This window comes from Adiantum capillus-veneris, chromosome 16, assembly GCF_014529385.1.
Source record: "Adiantum capillus-veneris isolate H3 chromosome 16, ASM1452938v2, whole genome shotgun sequence".
NCBI lineage: Eukaryota > Viridiplantae > Streptophyta > Polypodiopsida > Polypodiales > Pteridaceae > Adiantum > Adiantum capillus-veneris.
Genome location: NC_140946.1, coordinates 151,154,006 through 151,167,189, shown reverse-complemented (window position 1 = coordinate 151,167,189; position 13,184 = coordinate 151,154,006). Strand labels below are relative to the sequence as shown.

Sequence of the window (13,184 nt, the reverse complement as noted above, 5' to 3'; positions counted from 1 at the left end):
GCCAACAAGATCTCTGCCATAGTGTCTGTACAACGGTGTCGCGTGTGATGCCAGATCTGCTCACGGGCAAGTAAAACCTCAGTAGTGCATACATCAGCAATGAACAATGTCTCAAAATAATCTGCAGACATATCAAGTATAACATCAGGATGCGTATGTAGTGTCCCCTGAACATCGCACAAAGTCCGAAGGGTGGTGCCAAGAGGGCGCTCTTTATGCGCAACGAAGAAGTCTTTATTCATTCGATCAGCTTTAGCTATCCAATGAGATACTGAAGCATGGTGAGTGAACTCAGACCTAGCATCCTGTACGCGACAAATCTCCTCTGTGAGCTCTATCTGTCTAGCAGCGAGGTATGCATCCTGAGGCCACTCCTCAAGCAAGCGCTGAGTGGAACCAAGAGGGATGTGAAGATCAGACTCCCGTACTCTCAACTAACGATGAATAATAGCGGTCTGATCACGGCAGTAAATACTAGATTGAGTAATGCAATGAGCAATAAACTCTCCAGGGGGTCCACAATAAGAAGCATCCGTGGACCATAAGTCACAAATCTGTTGCTGCAATACTGGGGTGGTGAGAACACTGTCAGGGATGCGGCAGCCTCGTCTCTGTGCAGAGGATCTAGTAAAGGAGATAAACAATGAGATGGGTAAATGATCTGAGAGGCTGGTCCCTCTCCACATAGTAGTGAATCCGCCTAGAGCTGTTGCCCAAGGGCCAATGTAAAAACGATCAAGTCGCTCTAATTGAAACCGGCCCGTAGGGCGGTAGGCGTTGGCTTTCACCCGAAATTCTTTACTTTAGACACAAACACAGAGCACTTTGCAAAGAGAACCTGCCGACGGGAATTAACACTTGAATACACACAGCTCGAAAGCTAGAATGCTCTGAGCAGACACCGACAACCTGTAGGCCCCGAAATTGGCGCCCCTTTTGGTATTTCTTTATTCTTTAGGAGGGTAAATTACAAGGTAAGGTCCTGGGAATCCTTCACGTGTATCCACTTAGATACCATTTGATTTGGCCAAATTTCGGTAACATAACAGCCCCAAAACTTGCGCGAAACCAATTCCCCTGCTAGAACTCACTTGCACTGGCGTATACCCTCTGATTCCTGCCCAAAAACAGTAAATTCAGCACGCTGTATTTACTGGTTTTTGCCCTGTTTTCAGCCCCAAACAATCGCCTTACTGTCCTCTGCCAGTCGGGCACGATTCCCAAGTGTCCTGACGTCCGTATGGCTGAAAAACAGTCAAATTACAGCGCATACACAGAGCTGATTTTGCACCTGTATGGTGAGGTTATGACCCTCACCAGTGCCTGCTTTGGAGTAGCAGCTAGCTACCCCTGTTCCTGCTCAAGGAGGCTCTTGCCTCAGCACGAAAGCATGAACCCACACAGCTGTACATCAGTCAAATGAGGAGCCCTCTTGTGGGGCATCACATAACTGCACGTAGGGGAGAGAGAGAGCAGTGTGTAGTGTGCACGGCATCACTCCTAGAACCACACTGTACATGAGAGGGAAAGGAAGCACTCCATAGCTCTTAACCTGTGACAGATTACATAATGAGGCCTTCCCAACTTAAAAATTCAGCACCCATTTTTTCTGGAAGAGGCAAGTGCATGAAAATGTGACACTTGGCGCATTTACAAGCATTTTCCTGTTTCGGGTTCGCCGCTTAAAAATATCCCAACCGACGCGTCAGTTGACTTCGCGGCAGAGTTATAAAGTGTTCCCCTAGTCATACCGGAGGTAATGACGCGAACACATTTCACCGCCCAAAATAGCAGTTCCCTAAATTTTAGGAGATGCTTCCGTTGGGCTCCCACTGGTCTTCTGACCATCTATCCTCATTGGGACCGCATCCAAAAGTGCAATGTGGCTCAACTTTCGGATACTTTTTGTTGGTAGTCCCACCTTGACTTTACGCCTTAATTGAGTTCATTTCCTAGTATTCACCAACTTACTAAGTGCGACGGGGGAACCTATATGATCTTGCTCTGAGCCTAGACATCCTCTTACTATACGAATTCCAGTGCCGACCACTTCCCGTCTGCGGGTGAATCTACCGTTCACATTGGCCATACAATGTCCAACCGTTTTCTACTTCAAAAAGAGGGTCTCAAAACAAATAAAATAAACCCCATTGGAAAGAAACCAACAACCAAGGTTAGCAGTAGCCACATCCTTGTGACATGGTTAATAATTGCCACGTCCTCGTGACATACCCCCCTCTTGAAATCGCAAACGTCCTCGATTGCATACCATAAATACACGCCATTGATGATCTTGTGCTATTAACACTCTTTTATCATTGCATGTATCCGCAAGAAAGGTCGTAACATACATAGATACAAATGACTTAATGAGACCTTCATACTTTTGCCATTTCCATCTATGGCACTGAATTGATATGTACATTTGATGTACTAGCTCTATCATTACCCCTCTTTTGCACACGTTGGGTTGGGACATAAGTAGGCTGTAACCCAAAGGCTTCAAGGTAAAGCTGCAATACATTTGGTGACTCTGACAGTTCATGCTCTTCCATCCACTTTGCATCCATAGGTGGATAGTTCTTGAACTTCACCAAACAGCATCTTGCAACTTGTCCTTCAACTTTTCTGTCCTTATGTGCCAAAACTTGCTCAGATACCAGGATCTCATCAAGTTCCTCAACTTCTGGTTGATCCTCATCTGGCATATCTTCTGGCACATCACCCACGAAGGGTCTTAGAAGACTCACGTGAAACGGATTATGAATCTTCCATGCATCAGGCAATTTCAGCCTGTAAGCCACATCGTTGATCTTGTCAAGCACTTGAAAAGGCCCATAGTAACGCATGCTGAGCTTAGGAAACGGCCGTTCCTTGCCCTTCATCTTCTTTAACCTTGCCTTTTCAAACCTTAACAGAACCCAATCACCAGGTGATAGTAGCAATTCACGACGGTGACGATCAGCAGTCTTTTTCTGCTTTGCCTGAGTCTTCTCCAAGGCAACTTTAATCTTCTTATACATCTCATCCATGGTCTCAACATATCGATCTGCCTCAAAGATCTTGTCCTTTGTATGCAAAATGGGAGGAACCTTTTTGCCACCTTCAACAATTTCAAAAGGTGCTTTGCCAGTAGACGAATGCACCGTATTATTGTACGCATACTCAAGCATAGGCAAATACTGTTCCCACTTGCCCTTATTATCTGACACATAGCATTTCAGCAGATCTAAGACAGTAGAATTAGTCTCTTCTGACTGTCCATCAGTTTGTGGATGAAACGAAGACGAAAACTTGAGCGTAGTGCCCATGTTCTCAAACAATCCTCTCCAGAATAAACTGGTCATGTGAGGATCACGATCACTGATAATCGATTGTGGCATACCATGCTACTTAAACACATTGTACATGAACAAGCGCGCCATCTGATCAGATTTTATCTTCTTCCTGACAGGGATAAAATGGGCCTGCTTGCTGAACCTGCAGATAATGCTCCATATACCATCATTCCCTATTGGCGTCCTTGGAAGATCAAAGATAAAGTCCATTGCAATGCTTCCCCATGGCTTATCCCGAATCGGCAGTGGTTGTAACAACCCTGGTGCCTTTTGCCTGTCAAACTTGACCTTTTGGCAAACTATGCATGCTCGCACAAAGGCATCCACATCTCTCCTCAAGGTAGGCCAATAGAAGAATGTCTCTACCGCTTTAACTGTCGCATCAATGCCACGATGCCCTGCATACGGTGGGACATGAGTCTCTTCCATGACCTTATGTCGCAGTGGCCTAGTGACACAAAGTTTGCCATGCATCATCATAAAACCATCTCTGAGGAGGTAGTGCTCGTGATGTTGCCCCTCTTGTAACTGTTCAAAGATCCTTGCAAAATCTTCATCAGCAGTATATTGTTCCTTCATGCCATCTAACTCATGATGATATGGAATTGACACAGCTGAAATTTGTGGCTTTCTTGATAACGCATCAGCCACAACATTCTTCTTGCCTTCCACATGCATAATCTGGAAGTGGAACATGGAAAGAATGTTTGCCCATCGCATATGCTTTTCGGATAACTTTGACTGTGTCAAGAAGTATCGCAAGGTCTAATGATCTGTTTGGACAACAAAATCAGCATCTAAGAGGTAGTGCTTCCAGCTAGAAAGCGCATGAATCACGGCCAAGAGTTCTTTCTCATAGACTTGCATAGTCCTCTCTGGCCCTTGCAAAATTCGGCTTTCATAAGCTACTACCCGTCCATCTTGCATTAGCACTGCTCCGATGCTACTGCCACACGCGTCACACTGGACCACAAATGACTTCCTAAGATCTGGCAAAACAATAACTGGATCTGAAGTCAACTTTTCCTTTAAGAGACTAAAAGCTGAAATCTCTTTTTGGGTCCATCTGAAGGTGACCTCTTTCTTTTGCAATGCGTGAAGAGGCGATGCTATCTCTGCAAAATTTCTGATAAATCTTCTATAGTAGGAACACAATCCCAAGAAGCTTCTGACATCGTGCACAGTCTTCAAGTCTGGCCATGTCTTGATAGCTTCGACCTTTGCGGGATCCATTCTAACACCATCCTTTGAGACTATGAGGCCCAGAAAGTGGATCTCTTCGAGGAAGAATTCACTTTTCTTAGGATTGACAAGTAACCTGTGACTGCGCAACTCTTCGAACACAATGGTCAAGTGACGCCTATGCTCCTCTTCATTCTTCGAATACACTATCATGTCATCGAAGAATGTTCCAACAAACTATTGATGCGAGCGGAAAATCCGGTCCATCATTCTGTTGAACGTGGTAGGAGCATTTGTTAGCCCAAACGGCATCACTAGAAACTCATAAAGACCAAATGTCGTTCTAAACGCAGTCTTGTGCACATCCTCTGGCCTTATACGAATCTGATGGTACCCACTCTTAAGGTCTATCCTACTGAAAATTGCAGCACCCTCTAAACGATCGAGAATATCATCAATTCTAGGAATAGGGAACCTATTCTTGATGGTATTCTTATTCAACGCACGGTAATCAATACACATGCGCCATGAGCCATCCTTCTTCTGCACTAGGAACACTGGGGAGCAAAAGAGTGAAGAACTAGGCTGAATCAACCCCTTCTCTAATAACTCCTCAACCTGGCCCATAATCTCTTTCTGCTGCGCCGCACTAACCCTGTAGGGAGGTCTATTTGGTGGGCTACACCCTGGCAACAAATCTATCCGATGGTCCTCAGGCCTCTCTGGCGGCAATTGCGACGGTAATGAATCAGAAAAACAGTCACTAAACTTTTGCAAAAATGCTGACCTTTCTTTATCTAACACAGATAAATTTGACTGATCACTATCTGAGACATCACGTGCAAAAATCAAGTACACAGAAAGATGATTCTTTATTACAAAAGTGATAGCAGAAGCAGATACAATAGGGATTGACTCTCCTTTAAGCTTTACATCCAAGATGTGAGTTTTGCCCCTATGTTGTACAATGATCTTTTTGTTGTAGGCATCCAAGACTCCATGCACTCGGAACATCCACGAGATCCCCAACAAGGCGTCACAACCTTCCAGCGGCATGATGTAAAACTCTTCAGTGTCCACAGACGATTGAATATGCAGACGCAGTCTTCCAATGATGGGAGTAACACACTCTGAGTGGCCAGGACATGCCAACCCTGCCTCTGCTGTGTACCCCATCTCTTCAGCTCTGATGCACAGCTTCATAGCTAACTCTAGTGAGATAAAGTTGGCTTTGGCACCTGGATCAAAGAAGATGAGTGCCGTATGATCCCTAACTTTACCCCATGCCCTGCATAACTCACTGGCATCTGTGCTGGGCCTGTCACCCACCATGTCTGGCACTAAACCTACCGTGGGTTTTGGCTTCTTGCCTTTCTGGTCTTCTTTATCCTCTAAGTCAGCTGGCCTTTTCCTTTGTGGACAATTGATAGAAAAGTGACCAGGCTGCTCGCATATAAAGCATTTGTTCTCAGCCATTAGGACCTTCTTTTCCTCGAGCGACTTGCGCACAAAAGGCTTCCTTTTCTGTTTCTTTGCCTGCGCTCCAGAAGTCCCGGCTGAATCCTTGTCTTTGGTGGCCTTTTCTGACCCCTGTGACGCATCAGGAGCCGTTTTCACAAAGGGCTTCTTCGCTGAATTTTTCTTTTGTTGCCCTCCTTTGTCACTGCTCGGAAATCCACTGTCCTCTCCTTTCAACAAGGCGAGACCAGTGTTCGCAACTTCCATAAGCTAAGTAAGGGTAGCCACTCTGTTCTTTGTACAGTAATCGCGAAGCCCTTTAGGCAGCCCACAACAGTACTTCTCTATCTGCTCTGTCAATGGCACAAATCTGTAGGAGGTCACTGAGAGTAACGCTTTACAAAACCTCCTATTGTACTCCAGCAAGCTCTTACACGAAGCTGAAGTAAGCTGGTGTCAATCTGTCATGACGTCGGCTTCAAATTCATTTGACAGCCAAGCAGATGCAAACATTTGCTTGAAGTAAACCCAAGTGGCGGGTGCCTGTCCTTGCATTAACAATGTCGTCCACCATGTAAGCGCATTGTCCTTTAAGAAAGTGGCAACTTTCTTGACCTTTGAGCCCTCTGTAAAATTCCCTCCCGCATAAGCTGTATCAAACTGCTGGAGGAAAGTGAGGGCCTTTGTCTTATCCTCGAAACCACTGAAGGTACTGAACTTTACTGCTGCACCACCTTCTTTGTAAGCCTTCGGCTTCTCTAGTGCCCCCAAATTGTCATACGGAATGGTCTGCAACATGGGCATTGTACTAGGCATGATCGGCACGTGTTGGCCATTCACATTTTGCGTCAGAGGTGCGATATCTGGCTGCTGTCCAAAAAAACCAGCCATGCGTGGCACCCCAAACTGGCCGTGGTTGCTCTGAAAACCCTGCTGCATGCCGATACTACCATACATGGGGTTTGGCATGATGCCTTGCATACCCCCGAACATTGTTCCTGGCATGTACGGCTGACTTCCAGGCGCATAACCAGCCATACTTTGGAACACTGATCCACCCCCGAAATACACAGGATGTACCGTGGGTGGTGGAAAAACTGAGTGCATAGCTTGGTATCTAGCTCCCTGTCCATTCAAGACAGCATGCTGGCTCTAAAAGGTGGCGGGCTGAACTGGCATAACCTGTGGAATAGGCGTTCTAGCCACCTGTTCAAGCACGGGAGGAACCTGCTTTGGAGCCCCCGACTCCGCAACATGCGAGTGTTCCCTTTCATCCTGCGCCACATGAAGTACCTGGGCTTGAGCATCAACAAGCTCCGTACGCGGCGTAGGTTGCCTATTTTGTTGTTGCACTAGTGGCGCTTGCAAGAATTCCATAAACCTCGGATTCTGCACCAGCTGCGAAAAGACATTCACCGCGGCAACTAACTGAGTCTTAAACGTATCATCCTCAAGTTGCCCTGTCATAAAGCCCTGTACTACTGGAGGGACATTCACGTTGACAGGAGGTACAGACTGACGTGGCCGTGAGCTCTCGCCAATCTCAAAAACCATAGGGATCTCCTGCCTGTCCTTTGAAGAGGAACCCTCCTCCATAATTCCCTTCCCCTTGTCGGCCATAGTGTAATCCCCGCGTTCCTACACTCTGTCTTTATCCCAAAACAATCCAGGCTCACTCTTTAAGGAAAAAGTGATTGATATCCCGACAATGGAACCATGAAACCGGCCCGTAGGGCGGTAGGCGTTGGCTTTCACCCGAAATTCTTTACTTTAGACACACAGAGAGCACTTTGCAAAGAGAACCTGCCGACGGGAATTAACACTTGAATACACACAGCTCGAAAGCTAGAATGCTCCGAGCAGACACCGACAACCTGTAGGCCCCGAAATTGGCGCCCCTTTCGGTATTTCTTTATTCTTTAGGAGGGTAAATTACAAGGTAAGGTCCTCGGAATCCTTCACGTGTATCCACTTAGATACCATTTGATGGCAAAATTTCGGTAACATAACAGCCCCAAAACTTGCGCGAAACCAATTCCCCTGCTAGAACTCACTTGCACTGGCGTATACCCTCTGATTCCTGCCCAAAAACAGTAAATTCAGCACGCTGTATTTACTAGTTTTTGCCCTGTTTTCAGCCCCAAACAGTCCCCTTACTGTCCTCTGCCAGTGGGGCACGATTCCCAAGTGTCCTGGCGTCCGTATGGCTGAAAAACAGTCAAATTACAGCGCATACACAGCGATGATTTTGCCCCTGTATGGTGAGGTTATGACCCTCACCAGTGCCTGCTTTGGAGTAGCAGCTAGCTACCCCTGTTCCTGCTCAAGGAGGCTCTTGCCTCAGCACGAAAGCATGAACCCACACAGCTGTACATCAGTCAAATGAGGAGCCCTCTTGTGGGGCATCACATAACTACACGTAGGGGGGAGAGAGAGCAATGTGTAGTGTGCAGGGCATCACTCCTAGCACCACACTGTACATAAGAGGGAAAGGAAGCACTCCATAGCTCTTAACCTGTGACAGATTGCATAAGGAGGCCTTCCCAGCTTAAAAATTCAGCGCCCATTTTTTCTGGAAGAGGCAAGTGCATGAAAATGTGACACTTGGCGCATTTACAAGCATTTTCCCGTTTCGGGTTCGCCGCTTAAAAATATCCCAACCGACGCGTCAGTTGACTTCGCGGCAGAGTTATAAAGTGTTCCCCTAGTCATACTGGAGGTAATGACGCGAACACATTTCACGGCCCAAAATAGCAGTTCCCTAAATTTTAGGAGATGCTTCCGTTGGGCTCCCACTGGTCTTCTGACCATCTATCCTCATTGGGACCGCATCCAAAAGTGCAATGTGGCCCAACTGTCCGATACTTTTTGTTGATAGTCCCACCTTGACGTTACGCCTTAATTGAGTTCACTTCCTAGTATCCACCAACTTACTAAGTGCGACGGGGGAACCTATATGATCTTGCTCTGACCCTAGACATCCTCTTACCATACGAATTCCAGTGCCGACCACTTCCCGTCTGCAGGTGAATCTACCGTTCACATTGGCCATACAATGTCCGACCGTTTGTACTTCAAAAAGAGGGTCTCAAAACAAATAAAATAAACCCCATTGGAAAGAAACCAACAGCCAAGGTTAGCAGTAGCCACATCCTTGTGACATGGTTAATAACAGCCACATCCTTGTGACATGGTTAATAACTGCCACGTCCTCGTGACACTAATAATCTCCCCTGCTGTCTCTGAAACCCCCAAGAGTAATGAAGTGTAGCAGGGTGGTGACCAAAAGAGGGTATGTGCGAGGTGAACACCTTGAATAGCTAGAAGAAATCGATCCCAAGCTGGGCTACTCATCGGGAGAGATGGATGATAGAACTGGAGGTGTGATGGCTCGCCAATCAGAGTCGCTCTCAACGTTGGTGAAGTCACCTCCAACAACCCAAGAGTCTACAGCAGGTAGAACAGCAGCCAAAGAGGACCAAAATGTAGCCCTCTCCCGAGGAGTAGTGGGTGCATAGACTGACATAAAACCAATGATAGATTCCCGAATCCGAATAGAAACATAAACTGCTCTGCGAGCGACAAGGGTGCCATGCTGCTGAACTGAGGCCAAGTAACGTGGTCCCACTGAGATGCATACACCGCAACTCTGTCGACGAAGGCCCAGAGCAGGCTCCCAAAAAGTGCGGGCGCCCGAGGGCATGAGATTGCCAAAGGGAGTGGCAATCTTATGCTCCTGTACTAGCAATATATCCACAGTGCCCACTACATGAGCGTGTAAATCTCTGCCAAGTAAAAGCTTACGGGAACCTTTTACCCGAGAAGTCTGTAAACCATTAGCATTCCAAGAAACTACATGTAAATCCATAGAGTGCATGAAAGAGTATGAATAGCATCTGACTAACTGCGCATCTTCTTGGAGGCAGCTGGGCCATCCAAGGGGTGAGCTTCAGGTGGTAGGAAAGCTACCCGCAAGCCCTCTCTAAGATAGGGTGTCTCATTGCACAACTGCGTACCTCAGCTTGTTTACATTGCATTATCGATGCTGCAGCTTTGACACCCCAAATGCGCATAGACATAGGAAGCACCACATTTGAGGATACATGAATGACCATAGGCAATGAATAGCAAGCATCACTCCACTCCATAGCACCAATACATGAAGGGTAGTGAGGAGACAAAACATCAGGAGCGGAAGTAGACAACCATAAATGAAGCTGAGCCATAGTCTCTAATTAGTACTCTAATTATTGTCTAATCTGTCAAGTTTGGACACGTTCATGGCCATTCCATAGAGCCACTACCGTTCTTGACAGACTTGTATTGCATTCACTTAGTGTGCTTCCATCTCCAGATTCCTTTCTAATAAGCTCTCTAATTGAGCATCATTAATTAGGATCACTCACATTGTCTTAAAGCGCTCTTTGCAAGCTTTCGATGCCAGTGTCCCGTGACTTGGTAGTGAGAGTGGCAACTTGTAGGCAAAATATGGGTGAGCCCCAGCCTCCTTTTGGCGTCATCTTGGAGGACAGTTCGGTCTGTGTTGGACAGCTTGGTCCTAAGAGACTCGTGTTCGAGGGGAGGTGTCTTTAGTCTTCGTGGCACCATAGTCCATCAAGTCATTATAACCTGGGTGGTATGGGCTTTATGGCAGTTGTACTCTTTGTAGTTGGTCACTCATCAAGTCCAAAGTCCATGGACAAACGAATAACATTATCAAAAGACAAAAAAAATGAGCTTACAACCACAACTTTTCATACGAAAAAGCCTAGGGATAAGCAATAGGAAAAAGTACACCTCAAACCCTCCACACATCATACAGCACCATAAAATCATACATCATACATCATACATCACCCTAAAATCAAGGCAAAACATGTTACATCATACAGCATACAGCACCCTAAAATCAAGGCAAGGCATGTTACACACGACATTAAGCCAAAAAAGATCATTGACCACTACTCAGTCGTGTAAATTTTGGGTGTTGCATACAACAACTAAGTAGAAAAGTGGACACCCTTGATTTGGGGATGGCGATGCTTTCCTCCAAGGTTGCCTAGGGCATTACTTGTTCAACATGCGGACATCAGCCAAAGTCTGGAAAAACTACCATATGCATATAGAAAAACGAAAGTGCTATACCTCAGCCTGATAATCAACCTTCTCTGCAGGTACCTCAGCTTCTCCTACCTCTCCTGCAGTAGCTTCACATCTAAACGAAGGTGATGCATATAATAGCGACCTTGCAGAGTCTTCAGTAAAAATGTGTCTAGCATGATAAAGGGATTGCCCCATAAGGACTGTCTTAGGAATCCTTGTCTCGCATCGCCTCAAAGCCTTGCTTGTTTGGAGCCCTTGCGCTGCTTGATAGACAGAAGAATTCGTTGTCTGCAATCAGTAAGATAAAAGTTATTGTAGCAACTACTTATATACAACTGAATGTAGGACCAGCCCACTTGCTCACCGCTTCTCTCACTCTTCTCTAACCCTGGGATGTCATCTACCATGCTCGAATGGGCATGTTGGTATATGGAAAGTTTGGAACTTATAAGAACAGGCACACCTAGCTACTCGATCCATGTCACATTTATCTGTAAAATAACTGCCAGAATCGTGCACAAGTAAATGAACTCAATAGATAAAGAAAGGTTGGCAGCTCAAGGGGCTGAAGTCAACAAGCAAAGTACACTCCCTGCTTGCATATGCTTGGTGGCTGTGGGCAAAAATTTGCCAGTGAATCCTCAAATTCCAAGTCTCTAGTGGAGAATTCTCAAACAGACGTCGCATTGGCGATCGCTACCATTTTCAATATCCTAATTTGTTATTACTACAAAAACGTGCAGAATTCAAAATGTTTGAACCTCATTCCACATGTCCTTGATCACTGTCCACAACAGGGCTACACCAAGTATAAAGTAGCTCTGCAGATTAATGCACAATCAACTGCTTGATCGCAATTGAAGTCCCCTGATGATTTACAACAAGACTGCAAATACAAAATGAGAGAATTTTTCTCTCACGCACACAAGAGCACAAGGACAACCTTCTCGGAGACGGAGACCGCAATCCTGGTGAGGCCCACAGCAGCCATGGCGGAGCCAATAAAGGGCTTGGGCTTAGAAGGCAGGTCTCGCTCAAGACACAAACGCTGCTTTGCTTTGACGCTGGAATTTTGTTGCCTGTTAAATGGTGCAACTGAGATAATGCACACGTTTTTGGATGCAGTCCATGTTTTTCTTTTTGCCTGCAGCTTAGTATGTGTACTGGTTCGTTCTCACTTTTATTGCAAAGAATCTTTTCAGATGCCTCATCTGAGAGATCTTTTCTGGATTTGCTTGCCGCCTCATCTGGCAGTAGCGCACAGGCAACACAAAAAGCTCCTCTCACATTCGAACTCGGGTCCACATGAGTAAAGGGCACTGTACTAACCAACTCATCTTGTTGATTTAGCTATCTGAAAACCATCCTTTTAAAATTCATTAAAATAACTCTTGCAACCCCTCCCAACCTTGCGTCTACCTGCGAATGTCCTCATGCACCAACTACCTTCCTCGACCTGCAGTGGTTGGCCCTCTGCATCTCTTTCGCCCTCTAGGTGCACGCGTCATGATCAGCAGAAAGAGGGGCAAGGTCAACTGGCGAAGGAAGGAAACAAAAAATTTTCACGCATCTCGTTAGATTCGACTTTTACTTTCTTTTTCCAAAATCGTAGGGACATACTCAGGGAGCAAAGTTGCAAATCATGCTTGGTTGGCATTCTTGTAATTAGTTCGAGGAGATAAAAAGAGTGATGAGATGTCATAAAATTCATGTTATTAATACATGGTTAATTTTTCATATGGATTAAAACTTCGTTGGACATTCACATCTTTATCATTATATAATTGAAGGAATGTTAATGCATTCCACGTGGACAGAAAAAAATACTCGCATACAAAGATTTATGAAAGGCATGAAGTTCAATTGGTCATATTAGACATAGGTTTTCAATAAAGAGAGTTATGTTTTTAGGGTCTTGTCTCACGAAATGTGTATCGATGGAGGGTGAGCTCGCAATATTGTATATATTGATGGATACTTTTTCTAAGATATGTTTTATGTGTAGATTTCTAATGACCCGTTCAAAAATGCAGTTCTTCATTAATGGTTTGAAGCAATGAGCCTTGTTCTGCATACTTGAAGAGTATGTCTGTCATGGTCTAC

General features: G+C 45.6%; 1 protein-coding gene across 3 annotated transcripts in view; it reads right to left on the bottom strand.

The window, feature by feature from the left end:
- The window catches only part of LOC147440070 (Aldolase-type TIM barrel family protein), a 58,942-nt gene extending 46,631 nt beyond the window's left edge, over positions 1-12,311 (bottom strand). Inside the window, exons 1-3 of one of the 3 annotated variants that reach the window (XM_086485747.1) lie at positions 12,025-12,047; positions 11,446-11,583; positions 11,124-11,369 (exon numbers count right to left, since the gene is read on the bottom strand). In XM_086485747.1, the coding sequence (XP_086341873.1) occupies positions 11,124-11,276 (153 nt within the window). In that variant the 5' untranslated portion in view covers positions 11,277-11,369; positions 11,446-11,583; positions 12,025-12,047. Of the gene's footprint in view, positions 1-11,123; positions 11,370-11,445; positions 11,584-12,024 lie in introns of all 3 variants that reach the window. The other 2 variants (XM_086485746.1, XM_086485748.1) reach the window with 2 other exon arrangements.
- Positions 12,312-13,184: the final 873 nt, after the last annotated feature.